Genomic DNA, 12948 nt, shown 5'->3' on the forward strand with positions numbered 1-12948 from the left:
GGACCTTGGAGAGAAATTTTCCTCTCTACCTTTTTTTTCTTTTTCTTTTCCTTTTTCTTCCCCCCTTTTTTTTTCCTTTTTTTTTTTCAATGCTTTGTCATATGTTTTAGAAAAGGAGCTTGTTTTCAAACTTGGCTCTATTTAGGAAACTATTACCTTATTATGTATTGGTTTGGCTAACGTGGTTTTCTTACAGAAACAGTGTTCTCTCTGTCATTGAAAATCTATTCGCAAACCTACAGTATTAATAAAGAGCATTTGAAAATGCAATTCACTGGTGGCTTTAAGTACAAGTCATTGATTAAGCTTAATTACAGACAATTTGATGGAGAAAATCAGTCTTTGAGCTACCAAATTATCTAACCTTCAATAGCTGAGGGATAAGCTACTCTGGAATTTTCCAATGGAATCCTTTCCTACTGGAAAACAACAAATCCAAAACCACCAGTTTTGCTAGAAATTTAATCTTGAGCTCAAAGGAGGAGAAAACTGGGAAAAAGGCTCAAAAACTGCTGATCAATGTTTAAAAGGCTTTCATAATCTGTGAAAGGCCAAAATCCCTATCCATCCTAACCTGGTCTGGTGTTGACTGTATTCTGCTTTTGCATAGCTGACTGGTGTTAACTACTGAACTGTGATTTTGCTTATTCTCTGTGAAAAATCTTAAGAAGTTCCTTAAGTGGAAAGGGAACTCTTTGAACCTTGAAAACAAAAAAGAATTTCTTAAATCAGCACTGCTATTGTTTACATGGACCCATCTTGTATTTTGTTGTATTTTCTTATTGTATTTTTTTTTTTAAATGAACTTCTACCTTGATGAGAAAATGTAATGTTGAGGGGGTAAGCAACCGCAGTAACTTTATTCTCATAAGAAACAGAAACAAAAGCAGCAATGTGCTTGAGCTCAGAGATTTGTCATAGCACTTGATGAAAATGTTAATAACTGTATTGTTATTGTTTCCTTTTAGTAACTATTTGACAAGCACACTTTAGACTATCCTGTATACAGATGCAGACTTGTTCTTCTTAAACAGTATAATGTTATGACCTACTATCTACACCTGCCAACAGGTGATCCATGGAACCACAACTTTGCTGCCCCAGTGGGATAAATGTGTGGACCTTGTTGAAAATGCTCTCCCTTATGTTGTGGGTAAGATGTTTGTGAATGCCCATTTCCAAGAAGACAAGAAAGAGATGGTGAGTCCTCTGAGATCTCTGTGGCTTCCTCCTCTCAAATTGCCCCTGATGTTAGATCAAAATTTAAAAAGAGACAAGAATCTTTAAAATACTTGAATAGGGGAAAAAAATATAGGGAAAAAGTGGAACAAATCTGAAGAACCGTCACCTTTCTGTCCATCTGGGCACTTATCATTCTTTCCATCTGCAGCTCTTTAGACAAATATGTAACCAGATCAAAACTAGGTTGAACATAATTAATTTGTGTAAATGATGACAATCAGGCTGTGCAGGAAGAGAGTGAGGGGTATTGATGAGAAATGGTTTAATATAGCTAGTGTAACTCAAAGTTTTAGCTGCCTAGTTAAAAGACTAGTCAAGACTGCTTCAGGGAGACCCTTTTAAAAGCTGACTTTGCTACACCTGTAGTCCAAACAAGAAAAGTGTAACTGATGTCTGGCCTGAATTAAAGGAAGCTTAGAGCCATATAGAGTTTATATTTGTGATTCAAACCTTTTCAAATCTCTTTTGCTCCATGGTGAAGGAAAATAGTCTTCCATGCTGCTGAGTTCAGCAAACAGCTTTTAGCTGGACATTCATCCTCTCTCTAAATCTTCAAGCATAGCTGCATTATCACTTTTCTTAATAATATATTCAAATGGTTATTTACTTTTCACAGTAAGTTATGACTTTCAGTTAATATTTTTCTCATAAAGGTTTCCAATATCTGCTTTTCTGGCCATTGATTTCCCAACAATAATCAGTTTAAAATCAGCTAATTTAGTCATTGAACTTAGCTCTCAGTGCAGGAGCGCCAAAACCATGTGAAATAGCATCCTGCACTGAGAGCAACAGCTCTGTGATAGCCCTTCACTGCCCTGGCTCAGTAGCCTCAGCTTGTCTGTTTGACTTTGTCTGGTTTGACTGTTTTCTCAGGGAAGGACTCCATTATAGACAGACCAACACTCTGATTTGGCTTGTCCAAATATCTGTGACATGTGTTTCCCTCTCAGGTCCTGCATTTCTTCTGCTACAGCTGGTGTTTCTTTGGCCTTCAAACGGAGTTTCCTCTATGAGATCCAGTTTGTCAGTCTCCTGCTTCTTGATTGAGTTTGTAATGCGCTATTTGCCAGTTTAGTGGCAAATACATTTCAGGGATACACAGTATGACTTCTGCGCAGGATAAGAGGGAAGAAACTGTAAGAAATGTACACGTTATGGAGGCCATATGGATGAAAAACTTTTTCATGTTTGTATATGGAAGGAGAATTATGAAAAGTCGATAGAGAATGATTTTCTGTTGAAATGTGGCCTAATTAAAATATTTCTTAGCGTGTATATTCAATTCAGACCAACTTTTTGCAAAACAATTAAGTCTGAAATCACAATAGCCTCCATAGTAAGAAATTAATATACAATTTATAGTGTAGATCAAAAGATTCAGACTTGTAGCGACCTGCCCTTGGAGATAAATCAGATACAAGTGAAATTTGTTTCAATCTGTTTAAAAGTGTGTTTTTCAAGGTAGTCATTTGCGGTGTTATAGTTTTTGTTTCACTGGATTTCAGTTCTATTTTTCTTTATTAAGCACTAAGGAGGCACTTGAGAAAAGTACTCTTATTTGTACAGACTTTTTTTTATCTTTTTTTTCTTATATCTTTTTTTCTTTTTTCCTTCTGGCTCATGGCATATATCTGTCTATGATAAGCAAATCCTGAGTTGTGGATAGTATGCGTTCTTTTTCCTCACGTTTTGTGCCTGATGTTTCATACCTTAGACACTTCACTCCTTTCATCAAGAAAGACATTATTTGTGTCTAAATATAGCACTGTTTCTAGCCCAGAGTGCCTGCGGTGTTTCTTACAGCTATGCCTGAGCAGTTTCAGTAATAACTTTGATAGCAGGAATAGGTTTCTCCCCCTGCCCCCTGCAGCTACAACTGGTGCGTAAAACCTAAGTATGCACCGGGGCCCAGCTGCAGAGCTTGAGTTTGAACTTGCAACCTGCAAATAGAGGGAGTTCACCTCATTAGTGCACTAAGTTAATTGAGTCAGTGCTCTGTCATCAATATCTTTAAGTTACCCTATTCCCTGGGATGCAGTTTACTGTGACTGTTGAATGTTCAGTCATATTTAATGCTAGACCTGTTCCAATTGTTCCATATTGCCTCTAAAAACAATAAAATGTTTTTTGAAAAGAGTAGTAAAAACTGAGTAATCAGTGGAGCTTTGCTATGTTTCGTCTGGCTCTACCACAAATAAAGAAGAGTTCCAGCTTAAAATATACAGCCGATATATATATGGCAATTTAGGTAAAGGTAACATTATTTTCCAGGATTTAGTCCCCACGTTTCGGAGCTACTAGGTCCATAAAATAAAATTATATAAATCTCTGGTACTTGATGTTTTCATTATTATTAAATGCAACGTAACTGATAGTACAAAGATGCAGTAAGTCTTCATCCAATGATTATCTGTCATGTCTTGTGCTATCTCAACTTTGGTTTGGTCTGTACTAAGGGACTCAAGCAATGACTGGATCCCCCCAGTTACCTCACTCTCACACTGTTCTCAGTGGCTACCTGTTATGAAGTTCATCTATTGATATATAAATAGAAGCAGCTGATTGCATACACCTTTCTGGTCTGTGTTACCAGGTGGATACATAGCCATGAGGGCTTTTCTGATCTTTAGACTGATATAATGCATGTCTTAGTGACTAGATTTCTTGTTTTCTGTCATTTAATGTGCATACTCACTAAACACTGCTATTATTATTTCTTTACTTGCCTGTGATACGCTGGTGGGTTTGTATAGATGTCTGAAGAAGCAGTTAAGATAAAACGGGTGTGGGTTTCCTTAGCTTTGCACAAATGCAAGCTGTCACTGGTGGTTCAAGACCACAGAAACAGTTAAGGCTGCTCAGTGTTGAGAGCCATGCCCTCTGTTCCTGCAGTAAGTAAAGGGTAGGAGTCCTTCACAAATACAGCTAAATACAGGCCAAATATTTGCATACTGCTTTGTATTTGGATCATGATACTGTTAGCCCAAATTCCACCCCTTGGCAGTATTGTAAGGCATGTCTCAGTCTGACATAAACCAAACAAGGCTACAGATGCTGTTTCTGGAGAAAAGGCTTTGTTTGTGCAAATGCCTTGCAGCTAGCTCCTTCTTCTCCATGGTCTAGTGATCTAGAGCCAAAGTATCAGAAATCTTCCCAAATCACTGCAAATCTCCCAGTATTTTTTATGATTTTAAGATAGACATTCTCACAATTGTGACATGAAAAGATCAGCAGTGAACAGGTTGTGTGGTACATGTGAAGGAAAAGAAAATGGAAAGAAAGTTATTTTCAGAAGAAGTGTCTGGATTTGAAACTCCTCTGGATTTCTCCAGAGAACTGGAGAAAAAACAAATTAGCCGTCAAGGAAAAGAGCAGGTACTGTCTGATTTGGAATCATTCCTGGTCTAACCAAATCAATTACTCCTGCATGCATCAAACCTTTTCTTGCAATGATTCTGCCATGACATATTTTACTTGGGAGGATTTTGCTAAATATTTTTCAGATGGAGGAGTTGACTGAAGGAATTCGCTGGGCTTTTATTGACATGTTGGAGAAGGAAAATGACTGGATGGACTCTGAAACAAAGAGAAAAGCTTATGAGAAGGTAACAAATATAAATGTTGAATGGGTAAATTCCTGTTATGGTGAAGGTTTGATTTGAGTGAAAACAGAATGTCATGAACTGTACTTGCAGTTCCAGTTAGCTACTCGTCATTTTGTTCATGAAGGAACACGTGCCACATTTGTACAGCTAGAAGTTAAGCCGTCTGAACTCCTGCTTCTCTGCTGAAGTTACTTTTATTACCACTCACCTGCCGACCGATACCCAGCCCAACTGAGCAGTGATCTAGCCCTTCCAGGTAACTGTCCCCAGTTTATATATTGGGCATAATGTGCTGTGGTATGGAATACCTCTTTGGCTAGTTTGGGTCAGGTGTCCTGTCTCTGCTTCCTCCCATCTTCCCCTCCTCCCTGGCAGAGTATGAGTCACAGAAAGTCCTTGGTCAGAGTAAACATTCTGGCCAGCAACTAAAAACATCGGTGTTATCAGCGCTGTTCCCAGGCTGAAAGTCAAAAACACAGCACTGCACCAGCTACTGAGAAGGAGAAAAATGACTGCTACTGCTGAAGCCAGGACATAGGATCACACCAACCTACAAACTGAAAACGGTGTCTAAAATATCTGGGACAGTTGAGGGTATTTGGCTTGAAGATGGAGGATCCAGCCTTGAAGGGAATATGCAAATGGTCCAGGTCCTGTACCTTGTCCAGTGCCATGGTGGGAGGCCTACCTTGAAAGCCATTTTCCAGGAGTGCAATGACCATTCCAGCTGACACCCATCTGCCAGTAGAATAATGCCAGTTATGAAGTGTTATGATCAAGGATGGCATTACAGGTCCTGATTACTTTCAGATGGAGTGATGGTAAAATGCAGGAGGTAAAGACAAAGGCCGGCAGAAGTACTCAAAGCTCCCTTTTCACTCTTCTCCCACATTTACAGCATATGATACATTGCAAGGGAGCTTGTCCAAATTCAGAGCTCTGCCCCAGAACAGCAGTCAGAAAAGGCATAAACAAAGAAGAGTGGAAGGCAATGTGTAGGACTGTCTCCTTGTTTGTTGAGGCAATGGGATATTAGTAAACTAGTAAGTACCCTCTGAATAAAATGACATGCAAATGCATCTGAACTGTTCCTGCTTGCTGTGCTTGAATAAAAATAGCAGTGTTTTGTTTTAAAAGCAGATACAGACTTCAAATTATAATTTTTTTTTTAAATTCTGATGAAAGGGCTGTTGAGACATATTTTCATTGAAAAGTTTTAAATTCCATACACAGCCCGTTTAACTTTTACACAGCAGTGCTCTTCACAGATGTGCAAATGAAACAGAGCTGCCTAAATGCACCAATAAATTCAATAGCAAAAGAACAAGAGTAAGATGCCATTTATTTTCTGCTAACCTGCTGGTTAATAGACTGCAGTTATTACTTCTTACTGGCTGTTATGCTTGGATTTTTACTAGAAATACCGTTGGAAATATAATGATCTTTAATTTAGATATTTGACAAATTTAGTGTAAAATAAGAGCAGGAAGATTTTCTAATTATGTTCTTAACAGATATATCTAACTTTACAGGCATATGCATATCTGATGTTGAGTTTTCTAGCAAACAATCTGCTTAACCATTTTGTTCACAATTTTCTACCTGCCTTTCAGCAGAGAAACAATACAAGCATTGCTGCAAACTAAAAAGCCCTTCTGAAAAGGTCCCCCTTTCCCAGTTTAAGGAGAGTTTTGTTTGAAAGGTAGGTTAGATCTTTTGTAGGTAGAGATGTCTGTTTCTGTTGACACACTGAGCAAGCTTTCTGTACTTTGCTCCCAATTTAGGCATCTCCTTTAAGTTTCTAAAGTTGATGGGGTGTGTCTGTGCTGAACACGTGACAAACTAAATTCAAGCAATACAATAAGACATAGTACTACAAATAGCAAATTGTTTAAATCCATTCTCATTGAAAATTGATCAAAATTACTTGAAAAACAATTTTATAGTTTACTGATATAAGAGCAAGGTCAAGCTTGTAAGACACAAGCGTTATGTGATGACTTAGAAATTACACCAACAATTACATAGTAGGGCTTATAAATTTAAGTTCAAATTCACAGAAACTGCTAGATGGCTAGAAGGAAAGCCTCCAGAGAGACACCCTAGTAGATTTCCAGACATGCAGTTTGTGCATGCTTATTAAATGCTACTTATTGCTAATGATAGGTACTGGCTTTGTCCCAGGACATTTGGATGGGCATGTTTTTAGTTCAAGAGATAGATTCATTAGATGTATTGTCAGATAATTCACTGGGGAAATCTTCAAAATCTGTTACTGTGTTCCAGTTAAATCCCATGAGCCCAGCACTTTATGCTGTCACTTTTTAAATACTTAGACTTTGATACAGCAGCACAGGCAACTGGAATTTGGAAGTGGGGATTGTTTGGTTGTTTAAAAAAAAATCAAGTCCAGGCTGAATGAGCAACCTGGTCTAGTGGGAGGTGTATCTGCCCATGGCATAGGGGTTGGAACGAGATGATCTTTCAGGTCCCTCCCAGCTCCTTATGATTCTATGATTACTTTATAATATGCATCTATAAAAGTGACATTTCGTTGCCAATATTTGTCACCCACACCTTGAAGACAGTGCCAGTACTGTGGATTTCACAACTCAGGAAGGAACTTAGTTTGTTCTTGAATTGAAAAGCAAGTTGTGTTTTCTGGGGGGGGGGGGGGGGGGGTGGTTCTTCTCAGGTTCACATTCTGGACCACTATCAAAATATAGGCAAGTGCTATGACAGTACAGTGGGATGCTGAATGTAGCTTCTTCCAGATGAAGGCAACTTCATTGCTCTCTACAGCCTCCCGAGGAGGGGAATTGGATGGGAAGGTGCTGATCTCTTCTCCCTGGTATCCAGTGGTAGGATGTGTGAGAATGGTTCAAAGCTGTGTCAGGGGAGGTTCAAACTTCACATTAGGAAACATTTTTTTTTACAGAGAAGGTGTTCAAACACTGGAAAAGGCTTCTTAGACAAGCCTGTCCATGACTAAGTCATTTGGACAATGCCCTTAACAACATACTTTAACTTTTGCTCAGCCCTAAATTGGTCAGACAGTTGGAGTAGATGATTCTTGTAAGTCCCTTACAACTGAAATATTCTATATTCTATTCTATTTTTTTCTTTTTATCAATTAAGTAAAGAAAAGAAGTCATTAGGTAAAGAATATCTTGAGTTTTCGTTTACATCAGTAGCTGTCACATTGTCCCTTATAGCAATGCAGAGTAAAGTTCTATGGCAGAACCGCATGCTGCATGGAAATAACTGATTCCTATAATTTTCTTTTTTTCTGAATTTTAATCTCACTGCATTTTTTAATTTTTCAAATGCTCTGGAAAGAAAGGAACTGTAGAAACCTAGTGAGTTTTGTTTACTGGTCCTGATCCATTTAATTTGTCATTAATCCTTTCTTTAACTTCAGGCATAGTTTAATCATTAAAAAAATTTTTACTCATTTCCTGAAAGAAGAATAAGGTCGGTGTGAGATCTGGGTGTCTGGACTGTGAGCATGGAGAGCCTTCCTAGAAAAACTCTTATGCTCCTAATGGTGATTGTATCTTTAGATGACAACACGGTGATGCAAATGGCTTGGCAGGCTTTAAAGAGAATTAGCTGCAAATAGTCTCTGTGATTTGGAAACTCACTGGTTTCCATGTTTTCTGCTGCCTGTTTTCTGACTGGTGCCCACCTTTCTTTTGCTTGGCTGAGACCAAACTTGTATACCTTGCTGTCAGCCTGATGTTTTGCAATCAAAGGGACCATCGACCTCCAAAGGACTTACAAAAGGCCCTCTGGTAGAATCGATGCTTGAATTTTGCTTTAGGCAGCCTGTCAGCTCTATCTAATCACAGTAATGTTTCTCCATCTGTGACTCTCTTTGTGTCTGTCCTGTTGTTTTAAGTTGCTCAGAGGGGATACTACTAATTTGATGAGGACAAACCATATCAAAAGCATCAAATCTGTTAGGCTATTCGATTTAGGGAACAACTGTCTTGCAGTTTAGATTTCCGAGAATTGTCGTTTTAGCCCTTGTGTACTTTGGAGTGAAGGTTTGACTTTCCCTCTGTAACAAAACAATGTAACGAGATAACATCTAATAAATTCATTCTATCCTCCCTCCGTTCCTCTCTTTCTGCGATCGAAACATGGATTTAATCCAGACTCTCTGAAAGCCAGTCTTGCAAAGAAAGTTTTTAACAAGGTTAGGTGAGTTGCCTGTCCTCACGTGCAGTTCTCACCTAGCTCTCTGGATGGAGCTCATGCTGCTTCCAAACATGCTCCGAGCCGGAGAGAAGCAGTCGGCTGTGCTGCGATGCTCTGTTTTCTGCCCTGTCCTTCCTCTGCTCTGTTCAAACCTTGCTTTATTGCTCTGTATTTGTCTACCATCTAAAATTTGCTTAAATCGTGCCTGTCAACCTCGCGAGTTTTCAACGGAGATATCTGATTTTAAAAAGCAAACAGACAAACAAAAAACCAAGCAAAGGTTAATCTTCTTGTGGATTTAGCCTCTCTTTTTTTGTAAGGGTCATTAAATTTTGTCCTCATTCAAAGAACAGAGAAATTATCCAAATGAGTGCATCTCCAAGGGTGTGTCTGGCAACTGCCTTCAAGTATGTGGTCTGTGAGTTACACAGTTAAGGCAATGCAGAAAGGCTCCCCCATCGGCTGCCCAGGCACCTGGTGAGCTCAGGCCACCTTGCAGCCTCAGAGAAGGGATGAGCAGGTGAAGAGAGGGGGGAGAGAGAGGAGAGCCTTTTGTTTCACTTACAATGGAGGTGGAGCTTGCAGCCACCTATGTCAGCCAAATGGTATTGACAGCTGCATTTTATAAGGGCAGACTGCAGGGAAAAGGGAGAACCTGCAACTGAAACTTCATTGACATGACTTGTGTGACTCTCATCTTTAAAATAGTAATTTATTGCTGCTGCTCTTTAGAGGATAATTCAATGGAAGATCGTCACTGAGATGTAAAATTGTTCCCTTTCTTGGGCAGGCGCTATTAATCACTATTTTTCCTTCATGAAATACCTTTTGTGCTTGGCTTTAACTGGAAGCTTGAAAAAGAGACTTTTACATAAATGTCTGTTTTTTGAAAGTTTGCAAATCTCCTGTAAAATAGCCTGTATTGTAGAAAAGTTGGTGAGGTTTCTTTTGCTTTGCAATACTATTTTTAAAGTATGGGTGATAAGCCAAAAAAAGCTTGTTTTTCCTATAATAAGATTTTTCTGTAACATTATTAACTTCTTTAGGTCACAGAACATAAATCCCAAGGTCACTGTACAATCATTTTTTGCCTTCTGAACTTGCCTGCGGCTTGGCTGTATTTCTCTCTAAGGAAGTTGCATATGCAACGTTTGTTTTCTTTGCATTTCTCTGAGTCTGAAGGCTGAAGCAAGAGGACCTCAGGAAAATATAAGGACAGTCCATAACTATCTGTATCTCTCTCAGGCAGCCTTAGGTACCTTTGTTTAGCCTAAGGGGTTTGTTCTGCTGCTTTAGAGAGCTACATCAAACCTCCCTAGATAACAGTGTAATTTAGGCCAGTAGTCCTTAGGAAATCAGGAGCCATCTGTATAAGCCTCGATTTAACAAAGTATGGGTACTTTAAATGAGGTAGGTGTTCATAGGTTATCCCACTGAAGCCATTCTCTTCTCAGCTGGAACTTACTGGTAACTGGTCCCCTACTCTCTTTCCTAGTTCTCTGTCATTTTTCTCTCTCCACATTTCGGTGATTTCACTACGAATGTGACAGCCATACTGCTCAGACCAGAGGTCCAATGTCTGGTTCGGACAGCGGCCAAACAGTAGCAGATGTTTGGAGATGAACATAAGGACAGGGCAAGCATGAAGGGATATATTTCCACTATCCTCTCCTGGCCTCTAACAACCTGCAGCCCAGTTGCTTCGTGAACCAGAAGTACTGTCTTTGTATTTATTCATATTTTTCTGGTATAAGTTTGTCTAATGACTTTTTGAACCTCTCCTGGGTTCAGCAGTAGCAGTCATGTTTCTCCTTTGTGGTAGCTGGTGCAGTGCTGTGTTTTGACTTCCAGCCTGGGAACAGTGCTGGTGATACCAATGTTTTTCGGTTGTTGCTAAGTGATGTTTACCCTGACCAAGGACTTTGTGAGGCTCATGCCCTGCCAGGGAGGAGGGGAAGCCGTGAGGAAGCAGAGACGGGGCGCCTGACCCAGGCTAGCCAAGGAGGTATTCCATACCACAGCACGTCATGGCCGGGGTGGGGGGTAACTGGGAGTTACTCGGAAGGACACAGGCTTCTGGGTCGGACTCGTTTCTTGGCCGGTGGTATTGTATTCTCTTCCCTTGTTATTTTCCCTTATCATTGTTGTTGGTGGTAGCGGTGGTGTTTTGTGTTGTACATTGGTTGCTGGACTGTTCTTGTCTCAACCCGTGGGAGTTGCACTCTTTCGATCCTCCTCCCCATCCCTCTGGGATAGGATAAGGGGAGAGCCCCGGGGAGGAGGGGCTCAATTGCTCTCAGCCCGGCGCCACTCACTGGGAGTGAGTGAACAAGCTGTCTGGGTAGGGTTTAAACCACGACAGAACCCACAATTTTTATCATCCATAACTTCCCAATACAGTGAGTTCTGCTGCCTTACTGCATCTGCTTTTGCTTGTCTGGGAAATGTCACCTTCTCCTCCTATGTTCTTGTAGCGGGAAAACAAGAGAATCATAATTGCCTCTTCTTTTCTTGTGCCCACTCTTGCTTCCGTATAAAGCTAGCACAGCAATACATCCAGGGAGTATTTAAGCCTCCTGCATTCGTTCACATAGACTATCCAGGGTGTGCACTAGATACAGTTCTGAAAAACAACTTTTAATTAAGACCCGAGACATACCCAGACAAAAAGGCCAGACACCACCGCTTCAAGAACGGAAATTAATCTTGCTTAATGCCATGCTAACTTTGCACGAAGATGACAAATCATCCAATCTGAAGAGCGGTCACTGGCTGCTCTGCAAAAAGAAAAAATGTCTTTTGTGTCTTGTGCGGTCTGTGGACCCATCCTTTGTAAAATAATGCAAAAATATGACAGAGGAACCAGCCTTCTGTATCTCAAGTGGCCTTATTCTAGAATGAAAGCTAGCGTAAGGCTGACAGAACACTACATTTGGTAAAAGAGGGGGATGGCATTTCTTTCCAGGTTCTTTTAAGATGACTTTATATCTTTGCTTCAAGTATCTCAGAGAACTTTGCAAAGTGTAAGACTGCCTCAGAGCACTAACAGAAACTGCCAGACTCACTTCAGAAGACCTAGGAAAAGAAGGAGAAATTTTGAAAGCCTCTTGAAAGGCATTTGGGCTCTTCACTTCTGTTTAAAAGACAATAGCAGTGACTGCTGACTTTCAAATTTACTGCTTTTATTGAAACTTTGATTTAGATCTTCTTGAAACAACCTTGTAATTTCTAAACTGGAAAGCATAATTCTGCTTAGTGCCACTTGAACCTTGGCCACTCTTTTCCATTGTGGAATTAAGGTTTCTGAAATCAGGGTGGTCTCTGTCTGGATGCAAAAATTCAAGGTCCTGCCTGTATTGTAGAGGTTGCATTTCAAGGAACAGTGAGCAAGTCTCCTGATAAAGTTGAAACATGAGTTAGAGTTCAGAAAAGGCAGGCTCAAGGCAGGCTCACATTTTAACTCTCTTCCTACGTGTCTAAAGCTCCCTTGGACATCAAATATATCACCAGGAGCTTTTATCTTCGTGGTGTAACTCATCTTTATTTTGCTGTGTGCAGGGACTTGTGAAAAGAAGGGGACAACTGGATAGGAATCGGAAAGTGAAGCTGTGCTGCTTGGAAACAATGTAGGGGATTTGAAAAGTTTGCTCTATTTTTCTTGTTTTGGAATTTGGTCTGGACATTGAGGCTACTGCTCCCATACCATCCCTGAGAAGCTGTTTAGAAAATGCCAATGTTTAGAGTAACATTTTTCACCTGGAAGATACAAAGAACGCAAGGTGCTTTCCCTCTAACATAGAAGTGTTCCACACTTCCTCTGAATAAAAAATAGGTCTTCACTTTCCATCAGATTAACAACACTTCTCCTTTTTTTTTTCTTTTTTCTTTTTTTTTGTTT

At 39.9% G+C, this 12948-nt stretch overlaps 1 protein-coding gene across 1 annotated transcript in view; it reads left to right on the forward strand.

The window, feature by feature from the left end:
* Positions 1-12948, forward strand: part of PHEX (phosphate regulating endopeptidase X-linked) — a 95477-nt gene that overhangs the window by 41525 nt on the left and 41004 nt on the right. The window contains exons 11-12 of the mRNA XM_061453271.1: positions 1072-1200; positions 4746-4847. Coding sequence (XP_061309255.1) covers positions 1072-1200; positions 4746-4847 — 231 coding nt within the window. The remainder of the gene's footprint in view (positions 1-1071; positions 1201-4745; positions 4848-12948) is intronic.

This window comes from Pezoporus flaviventris, unplaced genomic scaffold (assembly GCF_033815535.1).
Source record: "Pezoporus flaviventris isolate CSIRO_AGI_PZ_B2104156 unplaced genomic scaffold, CSIRO_AGI_Pfla_v1 ptg000015l, whole genome shotgun sequence".
Classification (NCBI taxonomy): Eukaryota; Metazoa; Chordata; class Aves; order Psittaciformes; family Psittacidae; genus Pezoporus; species Pezoporus flaviventris.